At 42.1% G+C, this 25641-nt stretch overlaps 1 protein-coding gene across 1 annotated transcript in view; it reads left to right on the top strand.

The window, feature by feature from the left end:
* VKORC1L1 (vitamin K epoxide reductase complex subunit 1 like 1) overlaps positions 1-23737 on the top strand; it is a 49364-nt gene extending 25627 nt beyond the window's left edge. Inside the window, exons 2-3 of the mRNA XM_043999359.1 lie at positions 15226-15335; positions 19925-23737. Of these exons, the coding sequence (XP_043855294.1) occupies positions 15226-15335; positions 19925-20151 (337 nt within the window). The 3' untranslated portion in view covers positions 20152-23737. The remainder of the gene's footprint in view (positions 1-15225; positions 15336-19924) is intronic.
* Positions 23738-25641: the final 1904 nt, after the last annotated feature.

Raw genomic sequence — 25641 nt, 5'->3', positions numbered from 1 at the left:
CACAAAAAAAAAAAAAAAAAAAGACAACCCACAGCCAGATGGTAAAGGGCTTTAAATGCTACACAGAAGAATTTGTATTTTATCCTGGAGCCAAGAAGAGCCACTGGAGTTTCTAGAAAAAGGAAATGACACCACCAGTCTTGGGCCTTGGCAGTGCCCATTCTGAAGCTCTGTGGAGGATGGATTGGAACAGGGGAGTCAATGATACTCGGTGATGGTGAGGTCTTCCCTTCCTCCCCTTGAAAGGTGATGAATTACATGTGAGAAATAAAGAGCCAAGACAGTGGATAGAGGCAACCTAGATTGAAACAAATTCTCAACATTCCCTTCCAAACAAATGGAAAATAATGCCTCAAATAAAATTTTGGAATGGCAGAGCCAATCAAGGTCAGGCTAAGACATTTTTCTGACCTGAGGAAACTTAAGAGTTTCGCAGAAGTTTATGACACCAGGGTAGAAGCTTGTCTGGAGCCCACATATCAGGGTGGCACAACAGCAGCCACCGGAGCAGCTTTGGGAGCTCTTGGCCCAGAGATGATGGTAAAGGGATCACACAGAGGCAGAAGAGTACAGAAAGAGATTTACAGGGGACCCTTTGTTGGCACTAGGTACAGCTGGCACTGATTGGCAGCTTTATTGCCCAAATGCAGTTCTGGGTCACAATTCTAGGGCAAAGAGGAGAACTGTGGATTGTTCACATGGCAGCAGGGGCCCTGGTTGCAGTTCAGGTCAAAGAGGAGTGCTGGCCCTTGTGGTGCCAGGGGAGCAAGACCCTTCCTGGGTAAAGACCAAAGTGCAGACCAGAAGAGCAGTGACCATACTTCTTCCAGGATCATACCACCCTGAAAACACCAAAACTTTCAGACTCCCAGAATTAGCTCTGAAAACAGCAGCATGAAAAAGTCTGAAGCTTGGGACATGCCTCCTCTACCCCCAGGTGAGCAGAATCCATATAACCCAACATAAATTTCAAAGTCAAGAAATAGACAGGAAAAATGAGCAAACAGCAAAAAAAGAATTTGACCACAAAAAGATATTAAGGTGGCTGGGAAGACCAAGTCACTCAGAAGAAGACAACTATATGAAAACAGATAAAAACAAAGCCTCAAAGAAAAAACGCTAATTAGACACAAGCCTAACAAAAATTCCTGGAAGAGTTAAAGAAAAAGATAAAGAGTGGTAGAGGAAAAATTGGGAAAAGAAATGAGAATGATGCAAGAAAATGATAAAAAGAGGATTTACAGCTTGGTAAAAGAGGCACAAAAAATACTCATGAAAACATCTTAAAAACCAGAATTGGCCTAATGATAAAAGAGGCACAAAAATACACTGAAGAAAACAAAACTCCTTAAAAAGCAGACAAGGCCAAATAGAAAAGGAGGTACAAAATATCACTGAAGAAAATAATTCCTTAAAAAATAGAGTTGGGGGTCAGCTAGGTAGTGCAGTAGATAAAAGCACTGGCCCTGGATTCAGGAGAACCTGAGTTCAAATTCGGCCTCAGACACTTGACACTTATGAGCTGTGTGACCCTGGGCAAGTCACTTAACCTCAATTACCTCAACCCCCCCCCCCCCAAAAAAAATTTAAAAATTAGAGTTGGGCAAGCAGAGGGTTAATGATTCCATGAAACATCAAGAAACAATAAAACAAAGTGAAAAGAGTGAAAAATGGGATGGAGGGAAATACACAATTGGTAATCATAAGTATGAATGTGATGAACATCCCATAAAATAGAATTGAATAGCAGAATAGATTAGAAACCAGAATCTGACAATAATTGTTTACAAGAGATACACTTGAAACAGAAAGAGACAGAAAGTTGAAATGAAGGGCTGGAGTGGACTTCAGTAAGCTGAAGAGGGCAGGGGTGGCAATCAGGACCTCAGACAAGGCAAAAGCAAAACCAGACATAATTAAAAGAAAGAAATAATCAAGGAAACTACATTTTGCTAAAAGATACCATAGACAATGAAGTAATATCAAAAAATTTTATAGCAAGTTTCTCTAATAAAGGCCTCATTTCTCAAATATATAACTGACTCAGATTTTTGAAAATAATAAACAGGCAATTTTCAGAAATCAAACCTATAGTCATGTGGGAAAATACTCTAAATGATTGATTAGAAAAAGGCAAATTAAAACAACTCAATAGTTGTACCACCTCCCAACCTATCAGAAATGACAAATGGGGCAGGTAGGTGGCGCAGTGGATAGAGCACTGGCCTTGGAGTCAGGAGTACCTGAGTTCAAATCTGGCCTTAGACACTTAACACTTACTAGCTGTGTGACCCTGGGCAAGTCACTTAACCCCAATTGCCTCACTAAAAAAAAAAAAGAAAGAAAGAAAGAAATGACAAATGCTGAAGGGCATGAGGGAAAAAAATAGGTACATTAGTGAACTGTTGGAGTAGTAAACTGGTCCATCTATTCTGGAGAACAATTTGGTAGTAGATCCAAAGGGCCTGTAACAGCCTACAGCCCAAAGGGCTATATAATTATGCATACCCTTTGATCCAGCAATATCACTGCTAGGTTGGTATCCTAAAGAGATCAAAGAAAAAGAAAAGGACTTGTATGTACAAAAATATAGCAGGTCTTTCTGTGATGGTAAAGAATTGGAAGTCAAGGGGATGCCCATCAGTTGGGGAATATCTGAACAAGTTGTGGCATATGATTGTGATTGTGCTGTGGGAAATGATGAAGGGGTGGTTTCAGAAAAACAGGGCAAGACCTATATGAACTGATGCAAAGTGGAATGAGAAGAACCAGGAGATCATTGTGTGCAGGAACAGCAATGTTGTAATGATGATTGACTGTGAAAGACTTGGCTACTCTGATCAATACAGTGATCTAAGACATTTCCAAAGGACTCATGATGAAAAAAATGAAATCTACTTCCAGAGGGAGAACTGATGAACTCTGAGTGTAAATTTAAGTATAATTTTTCACTCTGAAAATTTTTATCTTTTTTGAAATATGGCAGATATGGAAATATTTCATGCATATAATTGATATCATATTGCTTACTTTCTCAGTCAGTTTGGAGGGGTGGGAGGGAGAGAATTTGGAATTCAGAATTTAAAAAGAAAAGAATGCTAAAAATAAATGCTAAATGAAAGATATTTTTTAAGAAAGAAAATAAAGCCCCCATCATAAAACATATTGGTTTGTTTTGCTTAGTTGTATTTATTATAAGAAAAACATCTTTTAGAGAAGGTCATAGCAACAATGTGAAAGGAATCCAACAAGAGATGTTTTATTTAGGGGGAAAAAGTGTTATTTAAGGGAAATTACCAATCTTGTTTACAACAAATTGTGTTTCTAAATTCCGCTTTCATCCATTCATGTACTTTGTAAGTGAAACCTATTCAAGATCATAGCATTCTAATGTGCTTCTGGGCATAAAAATGGAGTTTTAACTCTGTTACTTTTCTTTTTTTAAAAAGTCTGATCTTGGGGCAGCTAGGTGGTGCAGTGGATAAAGCACCGGCCCTGGATTCAGGAGTACCCGAGTTCAAATCTGGCCTCAGACACTTGACACTTACTAGCTGTGTGACCTTGGGCAAGTCACTTAACTCCCATTGCCCCGCCAAAAAAAAGTCTGATCTTTGTTCTTGATTAGAACCTACCTCAATTCAATTATCTGTTGAACACTTCTAAGCCCATAATTGCTAATAATGAGTTTGCAGGTTACCGTGAAATTCTTTCCATTTAGATCATTAGATGTGTCCCTGCAATAACACTTTGCAACTCAGACACATTTTGCCTCCACGTTCTGATAAAAGTCCCAAACCATTCCCCCCCATGACCTCTTTCCTTTGTTTTATATATACAACATCTACTAAATTAAAAAAAAAATTACATCGTTATGTTTGTGAAGCTTCTGAGAAGCCACATTTTATGGAAAAAATTAATATAATTTTATATCAACCACATAAAATAAATACAAAGAAATATTTAGTGTTGCCTTATTTTATCAGGACCAAACAAACCATGACTTAAATGATATATAGCTCGTTAAGCTTTACGAAGTGCTTTGTATACATTATCTCATCTGATGTCTATAACCCCATGTAGGAGTATACCCATTAAGCAGTATTATCTTCTTTTTATAGTTTTTGTTTCTTGGGTTTTTTTTTTGGGAGGGGGCAGGGAATGAGGATTAAGTGACTTGCCCAGGGTCACACAGCTAGTAAGTGTCAAGTGTCTGAGGTCGGATTTGAATTTAGGTCCTTCTGGATCCAAGGCCAGTGCTTTATCTCCTGCGCCACCTAGCTGCCCCCGAGAAAAGTTCACTTGAACAAAGCCCAGTGGTAGCCAGTGGAAGAAGCAGGGTCTCCCTGGCTTCAGGACCTGAGTCTATCCAATGTACCAGGCTGTCCATGGCGGGTGTCAGCAACCTCAGAATCAGCCCAGACCTGGCTGCCCAGCCTCTCCTGAGCTCTCCTAGCTGCTTTCTCTTCATGACTCTGCCTTGGCTTGAGTGTTCCTCCCAGCCAATCCTCCTTGGTGTCACCCATGCCATGCCCAGTATGAGGATACCTCAGGACTGGCCTGGGCCCTCTTCTCTTTTCTCCCTGTATGGTCTCACTTGGTTTTTTTGGTTTCTGTTTTTTTGCTTGTACGGGTTCAGTTTTCTCGAGATGACTCATATCTATGAGGCCTCTAGTCTCCTTCCTAAATTTTGCCTGTGGAACAATTTAAACTGGAAGTACTTCCTGGAAATGGCTCGGACTCTAGAACCTTCCCCTCGAGGACCCTGCTGCTCCCTGAGGCTCACAGCCTTGGCCCCATCCTTTGGTGCCTTCTGCTCCCCTCCCCACTTCTTCCACTCCCACTCCTTGCTCGCTCCTTCTGCATAAATTCAATTGCTTGCTTCCTTCTCTTTCCTCTTAGGCTCCCTGGCTTCCCTGCTTTGTCTGCCCCCCTCCTCCTCAGCTACTAGTGCCGTCCCTTCAAGGGTATTAGCAGCCTAGGCCCAAAGGTGCACAGGCCCAGGGCTGCACACTTTCTCCCACTGAGTGTGTTGCGCTCCTTAAGGAGCTTGGGTTTTCTCTGTTACTTTGTATCCTAGGATGTGGCACACTGTAAGGCCTTCATAGAATAAATAGTTGTTGACTGTCCTGCAGTGAGAGGGATCAGCAGTGATAGTGCCTGGATGGTTTTTTTTTGTGTGTGTTTTTTTTTGTTTGTTTTTTTTTTTTTGGTGAGGCAATTGGGGTTAAGTGACTTGCCCAGGGTCACACAGCTAGGAAGTGTCTAAGTGTCTGAGGTCGGATTTGAACTCAGGTACTCCTGATTCCAGGGCCGGTGCTCTATCCACTGCACCACCTAGCTGCCCCGACCCTGGATGTTTTAAAAGGAGAACAGCAGCAGTTCAGCAAAAGCAAGCTCTCAGCAGTGGCTTATGGAAGACAAGTGTATTCCACGGTTAGAGGTTTCTCCCTCTGCAGAGACGGCAGTGAGGTACATGTATGTTGTTTATTTCAGCTCTTCTCAGGGGCCAAAGTTTGATCGTCGTAATGACCGAGCTTTCGGTTTTGGGTTTTTTTTTGTTTTTTCTTTTGGCACATTTTTAAAGGGTTTTCTAAAATAGTAAATGACACTAGGGAAAAAGTCTCCTGCAGAATGTGGGACAGTCACCCAATTAATACAGAGACAGTCGTATTACATAAAGAGGATCACCGAGGAAGCCATGGTAGCATCAGAAGATTGGTCTTATGCGCAGATAAGATGATTTGTAAGTTTTAATTTACAACCTCATTTATAGGATCCTAGGTCTAGAGCTGGAAGGGCCCACAGAGGCTTCTGATCCAGCCCTCTCATTTTATACAGAAGGAAACTGAGGCCCAGGGGAGCAGAGTACTGAACCATCTCAGCAGGTTACTTCAGTTTCCTAAAGACCTAACAACAAGGCTTATTTATTAAAGATGCACATGGCCCAAAGCTGGGAGGGGATAGCTAAGCCACTGAGTTGCTGAATCAAGATTCAAATGTTTGGCTAAAACTATGAAGCTAAATAAGATTCATTTTTTTTTTTTTTAGGGAGGCAGTTGGGGTTAAGTGACTTGCCCAGGGTCACACAGCTAGTAAGTGTTAAGTGTCAGAAGTTGGATTTGAACTCAGGTACTCCTGACTCTGCTGTGCCACCTAGCTGCCTCCAATAAGATTAAATTTAACAAGGAAAAATAGAAAGGCTTAAATTCAGGTTTCAAAATTGAATTACAGGGGGCAGCTAGGTGGCACAGTGGATAAAGCACCGGCCCTGGATTCAGGAGTACCTGAGTTCAAATCCAGCCTCAGACTTAACCCCCATTGCCCTGCAAAAAAAAAAAAATTTTGAATTACAGTAGCTGAAGAACTTGTGAGAAAACACATATCAATGTAACAGGTCCTATTGAAATGACAATCATATAAAAATCCAGTGTTTTGGAGTTACACATTGGCAGAGAGCAATCCTTCTAACAACTCTGTAAAGCAGGTATTGCCAACTATGAGGTCAGATGAGTTCCCCAAATGTCACAACTGATATCGCTAGAATTTTAACCCAAGTCTCTTACTCCATTTCCACAGAGAAAGAATACAAAGAAACATGGAAACATAGGCAGAGATGAACAGCACAGAAAGTAGAATTAGAAGAAGAAGAATATGCATATTGACAATAACTATTTTTTAAGGCAACAGAAACTACTTTCTAATTACACCAAAAAGATATTGGAAGAAATTGCAGTCTAAATAAGTTGTTATTTCTTTTTTCTTAAGGTTTATATATTTTTCTTTGAAAAGAATGTTTTTAGATTACCGGTCATTCCTGATTGGTGCAAAAAGAGGGAATCTTTCAGAGTAGTTGTATTTTTCCAAATTCCCACCACATATTTCCATTGGGCTGCATGCAGTTACCATATGTTACATTATTATAACTTTGAACATATGTGACAAGTTCAGGAGATTCATTGCTTGTACTAATTAGGACCTGGCCATATTGGGGATTTTAGTCACACCCCCCCACCCCTTTTGTTGAGTTTATAAAGTTTATAGCAACTTTTAATTGAAAAATTACTTGTATATGCAAAACAGGCAAGAGGTTATGTGGTGGGAAAAAAAGGTTTGGGACTTTTATCTGAATGTGGAGGCAAAATGTGTCTTGAGCTGCAAAGAAAGCTGAGGCCTCACTTATCATTCATTAGTAAGTCAACTCCAGGGGCTCCCTATTGCCTCAAGGATAAACTGTGTGGCCTAGAAAGTCTGTGTGTGTGTGATGTGGTAGGCCTTCTTTCTCACATGTAATTATCACCTCCAGAGGAGGAAGGGAACACCTCACTGTCACTGACTATCATTGACCCTCCATGCTTCCTCAGCCCCCAGGGCCAGTCAGTGGCCATGCGCCAGACCCCCACCCCTTCCCCTTTCCTGTGACTCTCACAGAGCCCTCCCTTCCTCCAGCCTCTTCCCTTTCCAATCCATCTTCCACAGAGCTTCAGAAGGGACACTGCCAAGGCCCAAGACTGGTGGTGTCATTTCCTTTTTCTAGAAACTCCAGTGGCTCTTTTCTGTTTGGCATTTAAAGCCCTTTACCATCTGACTGTGGATTGTCTTTCTAAGCCCATTCCCTATTTCTCCCCCTCTTGCACTCTTCTGCCTCAGCCAAGTGGGCCTCCCTGCTGTTCTCCACACACGACCTTCCATCTTGTACCTCTGGGACTTTGTCCTGGCTGTCCTGCACGTAGACTGCCCTCTCTCCTCACCTCCATCTCTTTGGACTCAGCTTAAGTCCTAGCCCTTCCAGAGACCTTTGCAGATTTTCCAGTCGCTAATGCTCTTTCCAGATCATTGTATTGATTTTGCTTGTGGGTTGTCTCTCTCCTGTAAAATGTAAGCTGAGGGGCCTTGAGGACAGGGGCACATTCATTTTGGTCTCTGTCCCCAGTGCTTAGCATTGCACCTGTGACCGACAAATAACAGGTGCTTAATAAATGCGTGTTTATTGTATTGTGCCCAGTCCTGAGGTTTGTTTGAATATTTAAACATGTTTAGAGGAAACACAATTTTTGCTACAGTCTCACATTTAGGCTTTTTTACTGACATAAGGGCCGGTAAAGCCAAAATTTAAGGTGCAAAGAGGTTTTTTTAGGTTGCTGAAATCTCCGTTACAGCTTTTTGGGTATTGGTGCTATTCATCTTCAGTCCGTTTGAAATGGTTCATCTTTTAAGAATGTTTGGCAAATAAGGGTGGCATTATGCTTTAGGGAAAAAAGTGACCAAAAGAGTCATACCTTTTGTTTTTGTTTTTTAAGTGAGGCAATTGGGGTTAAGTGACTTGCCCAGGGTCACACAGCTAGTAAGTGTTAAGTGTCTGAGGCTGGATTTGAACTCAGGTCCTCCTGAATCCAGGGCCGGTGCTCTATACAAGAGTCATACCTTTTGACCCAGGCATCCCACTGCTTGGGCATATGTGCCCTGTCAAAAACTTAACTATCTCCCACAAAAACCAGAAACAGAATGAGGCACAGTTTTAAAGACAAGCATCTGTTTTTATTCTGATCAGTAACTCGCTTCCATGCATTGCATGAGAGACCCGGGATTTGGAAGGGGAGTATTTAAGCAGTTGAGAAGGGGTTGTTGTACGGTCCCTGGACCATTAAGTTTGTTATCTTTATTAATAAGCCAGTCAGGTCTGGACTGATTAACTCCCTGGTTCTTGGTTTCCAGCAGGATACCTTTAATTCTGTTTGTACAGTGCAGATCAGCCTAACAGTTCAAACCTTGAAAGCAAACAGTGTAATAGGAAGTCTCAGGGAATCTTTGAAGATAAGGAAGTGTAAGCCCAAAGGCTCAGGAGTGTTGGGGAGCTGAGACAGCAGATAATGATGTCTCCAGATGGACCATAAATTCCCATGTGTCTCAGGAGAAGCCTGTGTGGTTTGTGCTTTGCTTGTTTTCAGGAAGGCCCGTTTGCATAGCCAATCAGGTAAAACGATGTTTACCCTAAGGGACCTTTGATTTGTTGGGCCAGGCCTTCATATTGTCCCTCTGCAAAATATGGGAATTCTACAGCCCTGAAAGGTCAAAGACAGAGAGAAAAGAGTCCTATAGGATATATAGAAATATAGATTGAGGCACTTTTTGTGGTAGCAAAGTACTGACACAGAGTAGATAGATGCCCATTGTTGGGGGGTGGGAGTGGCTAAACAGATTGTGGTGCACACCCATGATGGAATAGAATTGTACTGTAAGAATGGCTGGTGACTGAAGAATTCAGAGAAGCGTGGAAGATGCTTACAGATTCACTGAGAATAAAGTAAGCAGAACCAGGGAGACTACATATGACAACTACAGCAATATAAATGGAAAGACCAGAAGAATGTAATGGAATATTGTGTAATTTTCATGGCCAGACCTGACCTCAGAGAAGTACTGAAGAAGTGAGTCTCCTTCCTCTCATTGCAGAGGTGGGGGACTATGGGTGTGGAATAGTTCTTTTACGGTCAGACATGATCAATTTGTTGGTTAATTTTGCTAAACTGCTTTTCTCTTTTTAAATCTCTTAAAAGAAATGCATTTCTGGGTAGAAGGGGAGGAAGGATATATTTGGAAATGAATGTACTGTGAAAACAAAAGGCATCATTAAAATGGAGTGAATTATTTTTCTGAGAACATAAAAGTATAATACAGCCAATAATTGAGCTTTGACTTTTCCTGTTAAGAGGGAGATGAGGTGCATGTTTTAAAAAATTGTCCCCATTCCCAGTAGAACCAGCAAGACTTCTTTCCCCTTTGGTTGTAGGCCTGGCTAAAGAAGCTGGCAGAAAGGGGGGCAGTGTAGAAATCGCTCAAAAATGTCTTACTTCATTCCCCTGGGAAAGTGTTGCATGTTTTTGATTGCCAACTCAAATTGCTGGAGGAAGATCCAGTTAAGGTGAAAGATGAACAAATGCTTCCCCCCCCCCTCCCCTGGTTGTCATCTGGTTGATTCAGCTTGTATTGAAATGAAATGAATATCTGTCTGCCCTGGTGGATACTATCCTTTTTTTGTTGTTGTTGTTTGTTTTTGGCGGGGCAATGAGGGTTAAGTGACTTGCCCAGGGTAACACAGCTAGTAAGTGTCAAGTGTCTGAGGCTGGATTTGAACTCAGGTCCTCCTGAGTCCAGGGCTGGTGCTTTATCCACTGCACCACCTAGCTGCCCCCTGGTGGATACTATCTTTAGATATCTATGTACAGTTCCCCACTGACCCCTGCTACCTCCACTCCCCTGTTTTAAAAAACTGATCCAATTGCCTGGGGGGGGTGTGTGAACTTTTTTCTGTGGAACATTTACTGTTGAGTTACATTAGGTTAAGCTACAAACTTCTCCTTTGTTCACTGAAAATGGGATTTATGAAAATCTGCTTTACACAGCTTTGATTATAGCATCATATTTAATCAAATGAGTAAATCTGGTTGGTTTGTTTGGTTTTTTTGGTGAGGCAATTGGGGTTAAGTGACTTGCCCAGGGTCATACAGCTAGTAAGTGTCAAGTGTCTGAGGCTGGATTTGAACTCAGGTCCTCCTGAGTCCAGGGCTGGTGCTTTATCCACTGCACCACCTAGCTGCCCTCTGGTGGATACTATCTTTAGATATCTATGTACTGATCCCCACTGACCCCTGCTACCTCCACTCCCCTGTTTTAAAAAACTGATCCAATTGCCTGGGGGGGGGGTGTGTGAACTTTTTTCTGTGGAACATTTACTGTTGAGTTACATTAGGTTAAGCTACAAACTTCTCCTTTGTTCACTGAAAATGGGATTTATGAAAATCTGCTTTACACAGCTTTGATTATAGCATCATATTTAATCAAATGAGTAAATCTGGTTGGTTTGTTTGGTTTTTTTGGTGAGGCAATTGGGGTTAAGTGACTTGCCCAGGGTCATACAGCTAGTAAGTGTCAAGTGTCTGAGGCTGGATTTGAACTCAGGTCCTCCTGACTCCAGGGCTGGTGTTCTATCCACTGCGCCACCTAGCTGCCCCAAATCTGGTTTGAATGCATTAAAATTTAATGTATTTCATAGAATCCTACCCTTAAACCTTAAAGGTCCTTCAGGTTGGCCCCTTTCTAAGGCATGTCTTCTTTAACATAACTGACAACTCCACTATCTGGGGTGGGAATAAAGGACTTGCAGTGGGATCATGGGTAGAGGGGAGGAACCCTCTAGATAGCATGGCCAGTGCGCTGACCTTGGACACTTGCAATCAGACGAACTTGGGCCTGACTCAATCCCACGGGAAAGCCACGGCGCCTCTGGGAGCCTCAGCTTTCTTATCTCTAAAGTGGGGACAAGACTACCCCTTACCCCAAGTGGTGTTATGAGGCTCCACTGAGGTATGTATGTCAAGGGCTTTGCAAATAGTAGCTATTATTAGGAGGGTTATTTTTACCTCCTTGGTGCCCACACCGCTTTGGGGCAGCTGAGAGTTAGGAAGTTACTCCTTGAGTTTTGCTCCGTCCCTGCCATGGAACCTAGTTCTGTCCTCTGCAGGATAATTCTCCCCTCTTTTCCACCTTGTAAGAAATGTGAGTGATGGACTTCACTTGGTTGCGATTGCCAGGATTCTTAGGACCTTTTGTACCAAGGTGATGGTTAAAAGAACCGGTTTATCCTAATCAGTAAGAGCGTGTGTCTGAAAGCCAAGAAGCCCTGGGTTCAAGTCTTGCCTGGGCAAGTGAGTTAACCTTTGAGTGCTCTAAAGCAACTCTTCAAGATGGGAAGTGGTAGGGATGGTGCTGGCTGATCTGCCTTAGTGGAGGGAGGGATATCACCAGCCCAGCCCCACTGCCCCCATCTCTCTCCCCATATCTCTCTGTGTCTCTCTTTCTCTCAGAGAAGCCTGGCCTTCTTGCCCTCCTCCTCTCTTCCCCCACTTCCTCTCTCCTCCTTGCTTTTGCCTTCCCCCTCCTCCTCTTCTCCCCCTCCTTTTTCCCTCTTATTTCTCCCCTTCTTTCTCTCAGGGAGGCCTTCCTGCTCTTCCCCTCCCTCCTCACCTTTCCCCCCATTTCTTCTCCTTTCTCTCCCTCTTTCTTCCCATCTTCCCCCTTTCTCTTCTCTTTTCTTCCTTTTTTCCTCCACCCCTCCTTCTCTCCCTTATAGTGTGCCACAGGATTAGGAGACCCAGATTCCAATCGCCGGTTCCAGTGAGACCTAGGTCAAGTCTCTAAACGGTTTTGTTTTCCCGTACGTAAAGTGGACAACATAAGGCCTGCTCCGCTTTTCTCCCAAGATTGTTATTAAGGTCGTGAGCTAATGTACAGGGAAGGGCTTTTGAAAAAAGTTGAACTTTGGGTACCAAAATGCAGTGGCCCAAATGGTATTCAATAGTCAGAAACTGAAGTATGCCCGAGTGCTTTTTTTTTAAAGTTTTGTATAAGACTCAAATAAAAGGAGAAAAAGAAAGTGAAAAAGAGCCTGCTTCAGTCTGTGTTCAGTCAATATCACTTCTCTCTTTGGGGTTGGACAGTCTGCTTCATCATGAGCCCTTTGGGATTCTCTTGGGTCATTGTATTGTTGAGAAGAGCTAAGTCATTCACCGTCCTTCATCAAACAACATTGCTGTCACTGTGGTCCACCTCCTTTTAAAGAAAATGTAAAAAGAATTTCTAAGTTATCATTTCAGCTTATTCTGGTTCACAAAGGCTACTTAGTGTTTGTGCACTATGTGGATCTAGATACACAGGTTACATTAGGGATAGGCCCTAGATATTTGCTTTTAGTGTCTTGAGGAATTCCCAGATGAAGAGACTCCCTCTAGTAATGCAGTTGCATCTTCTCAGCAACTTACAGCTGGGATTTCCCAAAGCATTGATAAGGTTCAGTGACTTGCCCAAGGTCTTACAGCCAGTATGTGTCAGAGGGGTACTGGAATCCAGGACTTGCTGGCTCTCTAGTCATTATATCAGTCTGCCTCTCAATAATTACATTAAAGAAATAATTTCTCGTGTATTCCTTATGGGGGACAGTAACTCTTGGTGCCATGTTTTCAACAAATTCAGAAATAATCCTCTTTCTGAGTGCCCTTGCCTGCTTTAGAGAAGAGCTCCTAGCATGTAGTAAGCATCGTCTGTCCCCTCAGTGCTTCTTGGAAGCCTCCCTAGCTGTTTTCCATTACCCTTGGGAGGGCCGAAGGCTGGCAGTGCTGGATTGGCATGAGATTGCCTGTGTGGAAGGAAGATCAACTTGCAGGTCCTAAAATGGGACTTCCTAAGAAAAGCCTGTGGACCAACTGTCAGTCTGTCAGGTCGGGATCAGGGCTGACTCCCAACACCATCACATTTGCAAAGAAAGAGGGTGGAACAGGCCTGGGAGAGCCTTCATCTCCTTTAGGGCAAATCCTGTCCCTTTTTTATATTTGTTTCCCCAATGTGTGACACAGAAGAGCCAATAGATCCCTTCTTGCTGGTTGTTTGATCGAGTGATCTGCTTTTGTTATGTTATTTTATATATGGAGAAACTCAAGATCCGAAAGTAATCAGTAACATAATACAGATACTCTCTCTGGTCCTCTGACTCCAAATTCTGGGCTGCTTCTGGTACAACACATTCTCACCTATTTTTTACATCAAATCTTAGGTTTTTAAAGTGTTTGGTTACTGATTTATACTCTTTTCCAATTGATTTTCACAAAGAGGGTTACAGTTAGTCCTTTTATTCAAAATCATTTTAGAGTTTGAAATTTTTTTTTTTTTTTTAGTGAGGCAATTGGGGTCAAGTGACTTGCCCAGGGCCACACAGCCAGTAAATGTTAAGTGTCTGAGGCCGGATCTGAACCCAGGTACTCCCGACTCCAGAGCCGGCACTCTATCCACTGCGCCACCTAGCTGCCCCGAAAATTATTTTTAAAAATAAAAAATGGAATCATGTTAGATCCGGTTTCAGGTCAGGTTGTGTAGATCAAAAATTTAGCATCCCTCTTTTCTTGTAAAATGGGAGACTATTGAAAATTTTATTTATTGCTGTTTTGGGGGTAATTATGTCAGGAGCTCTGTGTGTTTTTAATCCTATTGAAAACTTTAAATTGGGTCTTCAAATAGTCTTTCGACTGTCCAACAAACAAAAGATGAACGTCTGGGTGAATGATGAATTTATGCAGTTTTGGTCTTTTAAAATTTCACTTAAAAAAACCAAGTAGAGTCTTTTATGTTTTGTTCCTTGGGAACAAGTTTCCAGAAGTGTCTGTGCGGCTTTTCTTTGGAAAGGGATCATAGATTTAGAACTAGGACCTAGGACTATAATCGCCTTATTTTTCAGATGAGAAAACTTGAGGCTGGGGCGGCTAGGTGGCGCAGTGGATAAAGCACCGGCCCTGGATTCAGGAGTACCTGAGTTCAAATCCAGCCTCAGACACTTGACACCTACTAGCTGTGTGACCCTGGACAAGTCACTTAACCCCCATTGCCCTGCAAAAAAAAAAAAAAGAAAAAAAAAGAAAACTTGAGGCTCAAAGAGGTTACAATGATTTGTCCAGAGTCATACAACTAGTAATCCTTAGAGGCATGTGGTCTGGCTCCCAAATCCAGCATGCTAACTATTACACAGCACTGCCTTTCCTGGGTTCTAATATGCTTCATGTTGACACTAACAAAAAGAGGAAGTGTCTTATAAGCTCAGAACCACAAATGCCTTGTGTCTGACCCGTTTGTCAGTTTGCAGCATACAACTGTGGATGGTGTTGGTTAGCTTAACTGGAGAAAATATCTTATTAATAACAATGTTCATAATGAAAACGACATCCCTATCAAGAAGTGACTTTGGGCCTGCAGTAAGAAGGCAAGAGATGCTGAAGTTGGTATCAGAATTCTAGAAATCAGTGTGGTCAAGTGGGACTGTCCAGGGTGGGTCCACAGATTGGCATTATTAATTGTATTAATTTTCAAGACTAGATCTAAACCGGTGCTTCCACTTTAATACTGTACTGATTTCACTTACTAGCTGTGTGACCCTGGGCAAGTCACTTAACCCCAATTGCCTCACTAAAAAAAAAAAATACTGTACTGATTTGTTTGGTACAAAGCTTTAAAAGTTATTTTCCTAATATGGACAAATGATTATTTTTAAAATAGTTAGGGAATGAACGTTTTTGACCAGAGAATGTGATTGATGTTTTTGAACTGGATAGTGTGTTTGGGGATTATTTTAGGTTAAAAGTATGTGGAGATTCAAATGTAGTATTCCTGATGTTCTTTCTTTTACAGATGGGGTCAAGGATTTGGTCTTTTGGGGTCCATCTTTGGAAAGGACAGTGCAATAAACCAGCCAAACAGTGTTTTTGGACTTATATTTTATATACTACAGCTGTTACTTGGTAAGTTTTTAATCAGTAGTATGAAATCCGTTTGTTGGCATGCAGTGTGTTGGGCCAGGGAAAAAAACCAAAACGCTGCTTTTATTGTTCTATGAAAAGGAGGGTCTGATTTACTGAACAGAGCTGTATTAATAAACGAGCCCACAATTCACAACACATTAAAGAATGGTTAGTGTTAAACCTTGGAATTAGCTCAGCCAACATCTGATATGAATATAGCTAAACTCAGAGCTGTTTAGGCTAAAGAAGGATTTTCAGGCTCTGATGCCCAGGATAACCTCTCCAAAGACAGAGAAAATCTTTCTAATACCATAAATTGGGAATCTTTTTTTTTTTTCCTAATTTATATGAGATCGTTTTCTTTCCAATCTGATTGACATGAAGTTATTTTAGATTAAATCAGGTCCTTCTAGGACATTCCATTATCCACCAGGGTTCAGCTCTCCCTCTGCAGCATGAATTAGGCTGGTTTTGCCCTGTAAGTCGATAAAGCTCTCCCGGTCTTGATTGCATCCCTGTTGAAGCAGCTTCCTGATGGTCTTTGGCCATGTTCACACTGGCTTCGTGGTCACTTCAGGACATAAGAAAGCTCATTCATAGGGGTTCCCAGCCCTTCAGCCGAAATGCTGGTGTGTCCCTGTTGAATGAATATCTTTTCTGTGTTCATGTTTAAAAAATGAACTTATGTTATACTTGCAGATTTTGTGCTCATTAGGTTGTAAATTCCTTAGAATTTCTATAGGCCAGGCCTTGTGTTGTAATCTACATCTGCTACCATACTGGACACGGAATCACTCTTCCACATTGTGGTTTTTTATTTGCCTTGTTTTGCCTTGTTTTGGTTTGGCCCTGGAGCTGTGATTTCAGACATCCTGGTTAGAAAGTTTCCTCTAACTAATAAAGATTGGCAGCTGCTCACAACCTGGAATCTTAGACCATTGAGGCAGGTATCATTTGAGCCTCAGCCCCCTGGGCCAATCAGGTCCTGGGCTCAGCTTTGTCACCTTTTAGGGTGAAGTTGCTGGGAGAAGGGGGCAGTCTTAGAGAGGAGAACACCCAGGTAAGTTACTTGCCCATAGATGGCCCGTCTGTGTTAGAGGTGAGGCTCAAACCCAAGAGGGTCTGGCATTGCCCCCCCCCCCCAACTATTTCTCTGTCCACATTCTGCTGCCTTTCACTTCATAATATACTTATTATGCTCTTGGGAGGCAGTAGTGCGGAATGAAACAGTGTAAGAAAAGTAAGAATTTCTACACTGCATCAGAAATAGGATTCATTTGGTAGATAAGTGGACATTGAGAAATAGCTTGTGGAAGGACATGAGCCTTTTACTCTGCTTCTTACCTTTGGGGCTAACCTCCCCACATCTATAAAATAGGGGGCTTGCCCTCATTGATCTCTAAGGATCCTTTCTAGTTTTAAGTCTTTGATCCCATGGTCTTCCAAGATCTCAACCTCGGGAGGTCATGGTGAGATCCCCAAACAGCTGTTATTTCCCATGATTTCATCTAAATGTTCTTTGCGCTTGCTTGTTTTCCGTCTATCCCTTCTTTTAGGGAACTGGGTTTTATGACTTGACTCTTTTCAGTGTCAGTTAATATTTCCATTTATTTGTTCTAGAACTAACTCCTTCAAGCTCCCTTGGATGCCCTCTAGTTATCGAGTATTCCAAGAGTTTTGTGGGAAAAAAATCTATTTACCCATACACACATCCTTCCTAATTTCTTTCATATTTTTTCTTTTCATAAGGAAGTATTCTCGTTCCCTAGCCTCTTTCATCTCCCTTGTTATTAAGCTGCCTTTCTCTAGACTTTTTTTATTTTCCATTCTCTCTCTTATGATGTACTACTTCTGGACTACATGGATTTCAGATGTATATGCACCATGGGTGTGTCCAAGCATTGATGTTGTTTGACCTCTTTATGGTAATTGATCTATGGTAAACCTTTTGGCCAGCACAGCACACCGAACGGATCTCTTAAAGCAGCAGGCTGCAGTGACACTGAGAGCCCTTTCTTGGGTTGTTGAGACACTGGACTCATTGCCTTTGAAGTGTCTGTCCATAAGCCCACTACCTTATTTTTGTTCATCTCGGAGCATCTGTTATTTTTATGCCCATATGCCTGCAATGTGGGCATTTCTCTTCAGTTTATCTTTATTGTCTTGGGGTTTCCCTCTTCCTGATTTGTGAGAGCTTGATATTGCCCATAAGCATAGTGATTTCTCTCTTCACATGATGCATCATAATGTTCTTGTGCCAGTTGTACCAAGCCTTTGTTCATCTTCATCTTCACACTCTAGAAACATGACTATTTATTTATTTAGAGACTCTGAGCCATTTCTTATTCACGAGAACCTTAGGATTTTTAGAGCTACAAGGGATATGAGAGGTCATTTAGCCCAGCTCTCCCATTTTACAGATGAGGTAAATAGGCCCAGAAAGGGGGAGTGCTTTGTCCAAGGTCACAAAGCTAGTCAGTAGTAGAATTGGCAGCAGAACTTTGATCTTCCTAAGCCATTGCTGTTTCCAGCATACTCCCCTGTCATCCTATTGTGATCATTTAAAAAAAAAAATCACCTGTGTTGTGTTGAGCATTAGTCAGGGCTTTGGCAGAGTTTCATCAGCTACGCCCCCTCTCAGAAGAACTCTAGATGAGTGAGGCACCATTCCTCCTGGCTGATACTAAGATGCTTTTCTCCCCAGGCAGCTGGTACTGAGAAAAGCTGCCAGCTCACTATAGGATAACACCCCCCCCCCCATGTTTATGTTGTAATGCATTAAAAATGTCTGTGACAGATGACAGTTGCCAAGTAATATGAGGCTACAGCATGTACTAGGTGGGATTTGGGAGCTTTGAGTGCGTGTGCCGTGGGTGGGGTAGGGGACATCCCTGATAATCCCAAATTCTTGGTTGCCACAGCTAGATTCCCTACAGAATCCCTCCAAACGTCATATACAGGTTTGTGGGAATGGATCGAGGTCATCGCGGGCATAGGAAGGTGACACAGCCATCTCTTGGCACATCAGGTCCCCAAGGACGATGATTTTATATGGAAGAGGGACACCTGAACAGTTCACAATAGACTCGTTAGCCAAAGGAGATTGAAGCCTTACTTAGCTAAAGTGGGTTTTTGGCACTAATAGGTTGGTGCTATTGGATGGCTTTCTTCTGTCTCCTCCCCCCCAGTTCCCTTAGTCTGTGCTCTGTCCCTGAGCTCTATTCTGCTGAGGAATTGTCCATCCCCCTGTGTAAGAGGTATTTAATGGAAGTATGGCAGGACCTGGAAGAGAAGTGTAACAGACACTGGTCATCTTTGAAGTGTGAGGGTAGAAGCCAGGTAGACCTGGGCTCCAGGCCCAGCTTTGACACATCCTGTCTGTGTGACCTTGGGCAAATGACTAAACCTCTCTGTGCCCTCAGGTGTGACTGTCCAGGAAGATAAGTGGCAGAGCAGGTGCTGACATCACTGTGGTGGTAGAGCCAGCTTCCTCCCCTGGGGATTTGCTATTCCCATGCAATCATCACTCCAGTAGCCATCTCTTCCCTATTCGAAGTGCATTTCTGTTTCAGGGAATCCCACCCTTTCTTTGTCTTTGGGTTTTTCTGTGTTGTGCTGTATCCAAAGTAGAATATACCTATGTAGTAGATGTAGAGTTATCCAGATGGTCAGTTGGCTTCCAGAATTCTATGGGAATTCTGTTTCCTGGAATATATTTGCAGCACTTTTTTGCCAGTGATGCTGTCTATGGAAATAGTTCTTCAATGAAGAAAAAAATGAAAACAAAATACTGTATGAAGAATGAGGTCTGTAGTACAGCTAATACCAACATTTTAACCTTTAAAACTTAACCGGCAAGTCCATGGATTCTTAGCAGATGAGCTCTTTTTTTGGGGGGGTGGGGTGGGACAATTGGGGTTAAGTGACTTGCCCAGGGTCACACAGCTAGTGTTAAGTGTTTGAGGCCAGATTTGAACTCAGGTCCTCCTGAATCCAGGGCCAGTGCTCTATCCACTGCGCCACCTAGCTGCGCCCCCCCTCCCTTTTTTTGGTCAAATGAGCTCTTGAATGTCCTTCCCCTAAGAAAGTGATTGGGGTTTGCATGATTAGACCTAGCGGAATGCACAGGTCAGTTTTTTCTTACTAAGTGATTTGCATATTTTAAAAATGCAGCAAAAGATGTGAACAAAGGGTTTGGGAAAGGGGAAAGGCTGGAATGTGGAAGTCCCTTTCTGAGTAATGTGAACCAGCCCCAAATGGGCCTGATAAAATGAGGACAGGCGGCCTGCAGACATAGCCACATTTTGGGGGGGGGTGAGGTAATTGGGGTTACGTGACTTGCCCAGGGTCACACAGCTAGTAAGTGTCAAGGGTCTGAGGCCGGATTTGAACTCAGGTCCTCCTGACTCCAGGGCCGGTGCTCTATCCACTGCGCCACCCAGCCGCCCCAGACATAGCCACATTTGATCGGCATGTGTTGATGATGGTAAATGTCAGACTCCAAAAGAATCATCTTTTACACTTGTACAGGGGCTTCCTCCCTCGGTGTGATTGACTCTGCTATTGCTCTCTCTCTCTCTCTCCTGCAGGCATGACAGCCAGTGCAGTCGCAGCTTTAATCCTCATGACCTCCTCCATAGTGTCTGTGTTAGGGTCCCTGTACCTGGCGTACATTCTCTACTTTGTGCTGAAGGAATTTTGCATTCTCTGTTTTATCACCTACACGCTGAACTTCATTCTCCTCATCATCAACTACAAACGACTCGTTTACTTGAACGATGCCTGGAAACGGCAGCTGCCACCCAAACAGGACTAACCCAGCCTGGCAAGCTCTGAAGGGACCGTCTGGAGACCCTTTGCCCATTCAGTTTATTTGGCAGTCATTTTTTTATTCTTCATATCAGACACTTTCCCTAAGAATCTTAAACTGATTTTTAAAAAAAATCCTGTAAATTAGAAGGGGCCCTATCTATTTTCTGTGTCAATCTCTTCCGTTTGAATATGGATACAAAAGAGGATACTCCGAGCCAATCAAAGACAAGCTTTAACTTTCCTTTGAAGATGCCTCTGAAATAACAAAGTGTCGGTTTTTTTCCTCCCCAGTCCCCGATTGTCAAGTGAAGCAACAGTTGCTAGTAATTCTCTTACATGTATAAATTCAGTTTCAGGTATTAAAAATGTGATCATGACATGAAAATATTTTAGAATAGAGATACTGTATTAAATATTGCCATGTTTACAGTATGTAATACATTTTTAGCCGATGGATTGAAACATGTAGATTCAACTAGAATCCATTTATGTGATATTGTCAATAAAGGTAGAAATATTGGATCCATCCCTGCAGAGCTCACTCTACAGTTTAGTATAAAGGATAGCGATGGAGAATTCTCAGCTCATAGTTGATTAATGAAATATAGTGGCAGGAGTCAGGAAGCTCATGCAGGGGGGGTAGCATCTCAGCAACAGCACTAGTAGCTGTGGCTGCAGAGCTAGCCAGCCCCATGGACCCTCGGGGTGTTGGTCCGCCTTCCCTGTACCTCTTCTCTAAGGAAGAAACTGAAGTTGAAAGAAGGCCCCAGTCAAGCTTATGTGAAATCATGAAATGGGACCAGTGGTTCCCTACGCAGGATGAGTGACCAAACCTGGCCATGAGGAAGGTGTCTCTGGGGCGTGAAGTATGGGAAAGGGGTGGGATGGGGTGTGAAGTTGGTGATATTAACGGAAGGGTTCTTAGGGGCTTCATTTCTTCCAACAGTTGAGTTTTCCTGCAGACGTTTTATATTCGAATTGGTGCCAGACAGCCAAGCAGTGTTAGCATTCACTGGTAACAGGTGTGTAAGCAAGCCCAAGGAATGCCCAGGAGGATCTGGGTCCTGCGTAGCTCCAGAGGGATTTCCCGAGTGGATGAGTTCTGCTCCATCTAGCTAAGAGACAGAGTGGTCTGGTTTAGAATCTCCGGTTTGTACTATATTTAGAGTGAACTTTAGGTCTGACACCCTGCACTTCTCACAAGAGACTCAGTCTGCATGGGAGGGAAAAGAAAGTACTTACTGTAGGTAGCAAAGGGAGGGAGGCTGCAGGAACACTGGCGTTGCTCTTGACGAGAGCCACTGCAAGTGCAGGATGAAGTTTTTTTTAAAAAGCTGATCTGAATAAATCCAATGGAAATTGTGACAGTGTGTTTCTATGGTCAACATCCTAAAACAGAATATTAAAAGTGCCTTCTGTCTTCAATCCTTAAACCAAATATTTTGTGTGTTGAACTCAGCAGGCAGAAGTGTCCTTGCTTCCCCTCCCCCCCCACTTGAATGGAATAGAAAAACTCACAGTATATAGGAAAGCACTGTATGTGGTCATTCTGGACCTTAGGCTGAGTAGTAGCAATAGTGTTGGTTCCAGTTCCATTAGCCATTGTGTTCAAGTGTAGCTGACCAGGCTCGGGGAATTAATGTGTGAAGACTGGAGGGCAGAGAGCAGCAGGCTTAGAAAGTCAGAATCTGGAGACTCAGCAACAATGTGGTAGGTTGGGTTTGGGGTTTTTTGTTTTTTGTTTTTTTTTTTCCAACTAAAGTCTTGCAGTTCATAAAATCAGTAGTGTTTTCTGCCCTCCAAGCAGGTATATAAGGGATCTGGATGTATACTCTAAACTAGAAACCATTTTATTTAAAAATGACCTGATCCAGTTGAAACAAAAACTTCCTTTTCCTGTGAATGTGAATGTTTAAAGAACCAATTTCTAATATGAATTTCTTGTACTCTAATGATTTAAGAACACTAGAAGACAGTGAATGCTTGAATGTCAGCAGTGGGGTTTTTTGGGGAGGAGAGCATTGATAAATTTGTGAAAAATAGTTGGCAGTTTTGCTAAGGTAATTCACTTAAGTTCTCTTATCTAAGATTTGGGAGGAGAAGTTCTAACAATTAAGAGTGCTGTGGTGAAACACCATCACTTAGGAAGCACTCTGCACGTTCTTGTCCCAACTTGAGACAATTTCCCACCACATTTTGTATGAACCAACAGCATACACTTGAAGCTTCTCTTGATGTTTAGTTCTCTCTCAGACAACTTGAACTTTGATGAGAGGACATGAGTCTAACATTTAACTGGGACCCTTATGGCTTTCCTTTCTTTTCCTCTCCTAAGTCTTAGGGGAAACACCACTGGTTAATATCTTGTATAGAAGTTATTTTGATACATTCCTGTGACTAGTAGACTTAATGTGCTTTTTCTCCACAAAAGAGATAAGTATGTGCTGCTTGATGTACCAGCTTACCATTCATTGTAACTGTCTCTATAAGCATCTGTACTCCAAATAAGAATCTTGATTTCATGATTTTTTTTAAACCTCAGTTGATCCTGCCCTGCACCCCCCCACCCCGCCCCCCTCAATAAAAGCCACGATATCTGTCAAATTTAAATGTTGCTGTAGACTGGAAAAGCATTTTGGATTGGATGTTTGTTTTAGCCTGCTAACTTGATTTGCCAACATCTATGAAGAATGGGTTAGGGAAAAGATAATTTTTAAAACTCTTAGCCTTTTTTTTTTTTTAAAGCAGGGTCTTTTGTAGTTCGTGTTATTGGTGAATTGACTCAGAACAAATGAAGCTCTCTTACACATTTTTTGTAAGTCTTGAATGTAATTTGATGAAATGATCAAAACAAGTTGTGGGATTACAAGTTCTTTAGGGGGGTCTGGGGGAGGTTTGGGATTTTTTTTTTTTCCTTTTCTGTTTTTGTTATCTGATGTCTGGGGTGAAAAACCTTTTCTCTTATGGTGAAATAGCTCAGGGTTAACCAGTTGTGTGCCAGGAATTGTACTTGTATTTCATGCAACTTCTCATTAAATCCGTTATTATTAAGAGTCCCAAAGTGTGTGGACTTGACTACTTTCAGATAGAAGAGCAAAAAATCAAGAATTGGCTGCCAGAAATCTTGGGATTTCTTGGGTTACAGGCACATAAGGTTAAGGCAGAGAGGTAGAAAATGATGAAGACTAAACCCTGATTGACTTCAGCTCTCATAGTTTTATATTTCCAAGGACAAGCAACAGCAAAAAGCATCAAGAGTCTTCAGTTCTTTTAGAATCTTGGATTTGTGCTACTTGCTTGTGGTGGAACAGGAAGGTTTTGGGGTAAATTCTCAGACTGACAGAGTTGACTGGACAAGTTCCAGCTGAAGATCAGTGTTAGACCAATACAGACAGATTTCAAGGGGACAGACACTTTCCCTTCTCCCACCTTTGATGCCTCTTTGAGGGAGCAACTCACATCTGGAAGAGGCAACGTGAACACCGACCTGCACTGACCATCAGAACCATCTCATCTCGAGGCTTCAGCCAGCCATGGGGGCTTTGAATTTAGGTGGATTAACCCTCAATAAACCATCTGATAATCCTCCACTCTGGTTTGGCCAGTCTTGTTTGATTGAGCGTCTTTACATTAGTCCAGAGAAGGCAAATGTTCCATTTTTGTTAACCTGGCTTAAAGCATGGCCACAGTGTTCAGCATAGGTTGATCCATATAGTGCATTCCCTCGGAAATATTTATTGTTAGTGTTTTAATCTCCAAAGTAAACATTCATTTAAAGTGAGGAGGCACCAGACAGATCATCCTTTGAACAGCATTGATAGATACATTCAATGAAAGATTTGGGACACAATTTTTCTAACTGGTAGAAAAAACTAACCCTGTAAATATGTAAGAATGCTTATTTGTTGCACAGAACTTTTTGGTATAAAATAAATGTTGACATTTCCTGTGGAAGTCTTTGCTGCACTCATTCTTATCCTGCAGTTCCGCATTTCCAATCAGGAGCTTGGACGAACCTAAATGCAGAGGCCTTTGGAGTGTCAGGCTGGGCCTTAGATGGTTTTTATTTAAACATTGATACTCTTCTAGAAGTGTACTTAGTTGTGATTACTAATTTTTAAAAATTCGTATGTGATTTCTTAAGAAGTTGAAATGTTGGGGCAGCTAGGTGGCGCAGTGGATAGAGCACTGGCCCTGAAGTCAGGAGGACCTGAGTTCAAATTCGGCCTCAAACACTTAACACTTACTAGCTGTGTGACCCTAGGCAAGTCACTTAACCCCAACTGCCTCACTAAAAAAAAAAAGAAAGAAAGAAAAAAAAAGAAGTTGAAATGTTAAGTCTCTAAAGTTTCAAGTTCCAGGAATTTCTGTCCTTTTATTATGACTTGGGTATATGGTTGTCTGGAGTCAAGAATCCACGACTTTAAGGTGTTAACTGTTTGCAGTGCTTCAAGTCTACAGAATTGTGTTAAGTGGTTTTCTTTTTTCAGATTCATAGCTTTGGATTCGTGCATCTTGGACAGTGTTCCAATCTTCTAAAGTGGGAATGTCCCTTCTTTTGGTGGAAAACACTGTGGCTTTTAAGCATCTTTAAATCTATGCGAAGAACATTTAACTTCATAGTTGGAACAGATATTGTTTTTACTCTCCTGATGCCTCGGGTCCAGTGAAATGGGAGGGCTCAGGAATTTGGAAAACATTCATCCTACCGGTTTTGACTGGTGTCATTTTTCATGTGGCTCTTATAGGCTAATGGTTTTATATGTGACGTTGTCAGTGTTGAAATAGTATGGAATTTGATGCTTTTCGAGAAGCTTCATGACATTGTGTTTCTGGTGACAAAAGAAGAGTATGGTTCTTTGGGGGATCAACTAAGTGCAGTTTTAACGGGGCTGATTTGATGGTGCTGTGGGTGGTTGTTTTGAAGGGCTAGATAGCATACTAAATGAGGCACTGCTTTGGTAAGTGTTGGGAAGCAAGGCTAAAATGGGTATTAGGGAAGACTTTAATTCATCATGTCAGCTTTCATTTTGAATAATGTTTGTTTACCACTGTCATTCTTCTGCTTCCTAAATTGTATAGGTGAGGAAACTGAGGCCTCTTCCCATGGGTTTTATAAAATACTCTCTTCTGAGAATAGAGAGAGGGTGGGCTGTTGCTTTAAGAGACTGAAGAGACTGAAGTTGGGGGCAGCTAAGTGGCGCAGTGGATAAAGCACTGGTCCTACATTCAGGAGGACCTGAGTTTAAATCTGGCCTCAGACACTTGACATTTACTAGCTGTGTGACCCTGGGCAAGTCACTTAACCCTCACTGCCCTGCAAAAACAAATGAACAAACAAAAAAAAAGGAAAAAGGAAAAAATGCTAAAAATGAAAAAGAAATGTTCATAGAGTCTGAAGTTTGTGACAGTAGCCCCCTTTCAAACATATTGTACTATATGGGATAGAGTTAATAATTTGGGATACAGACTGGAGCCTTAGGCTTATCTTAAT

Source organism: Dromiciops gliroides, chromosome 4, assembly GCF_019393635.1.
Source record: "Dromiciops gliroides isolate mDroGli1 chromosome 4, mDroGli1.pri, whole genome shotgun sequence".
NCBI classification, from domain to species: domain Eukaryota; kingdom Metazoa; phylum Chordata; class Mammalia; order Microbiotheria; family Microbiotheriidae; genus Dromiciops; species Dromiciops gliroides.
This window is presented reverse-complemented; position numbering and strand designations above follow the sequence as displayed.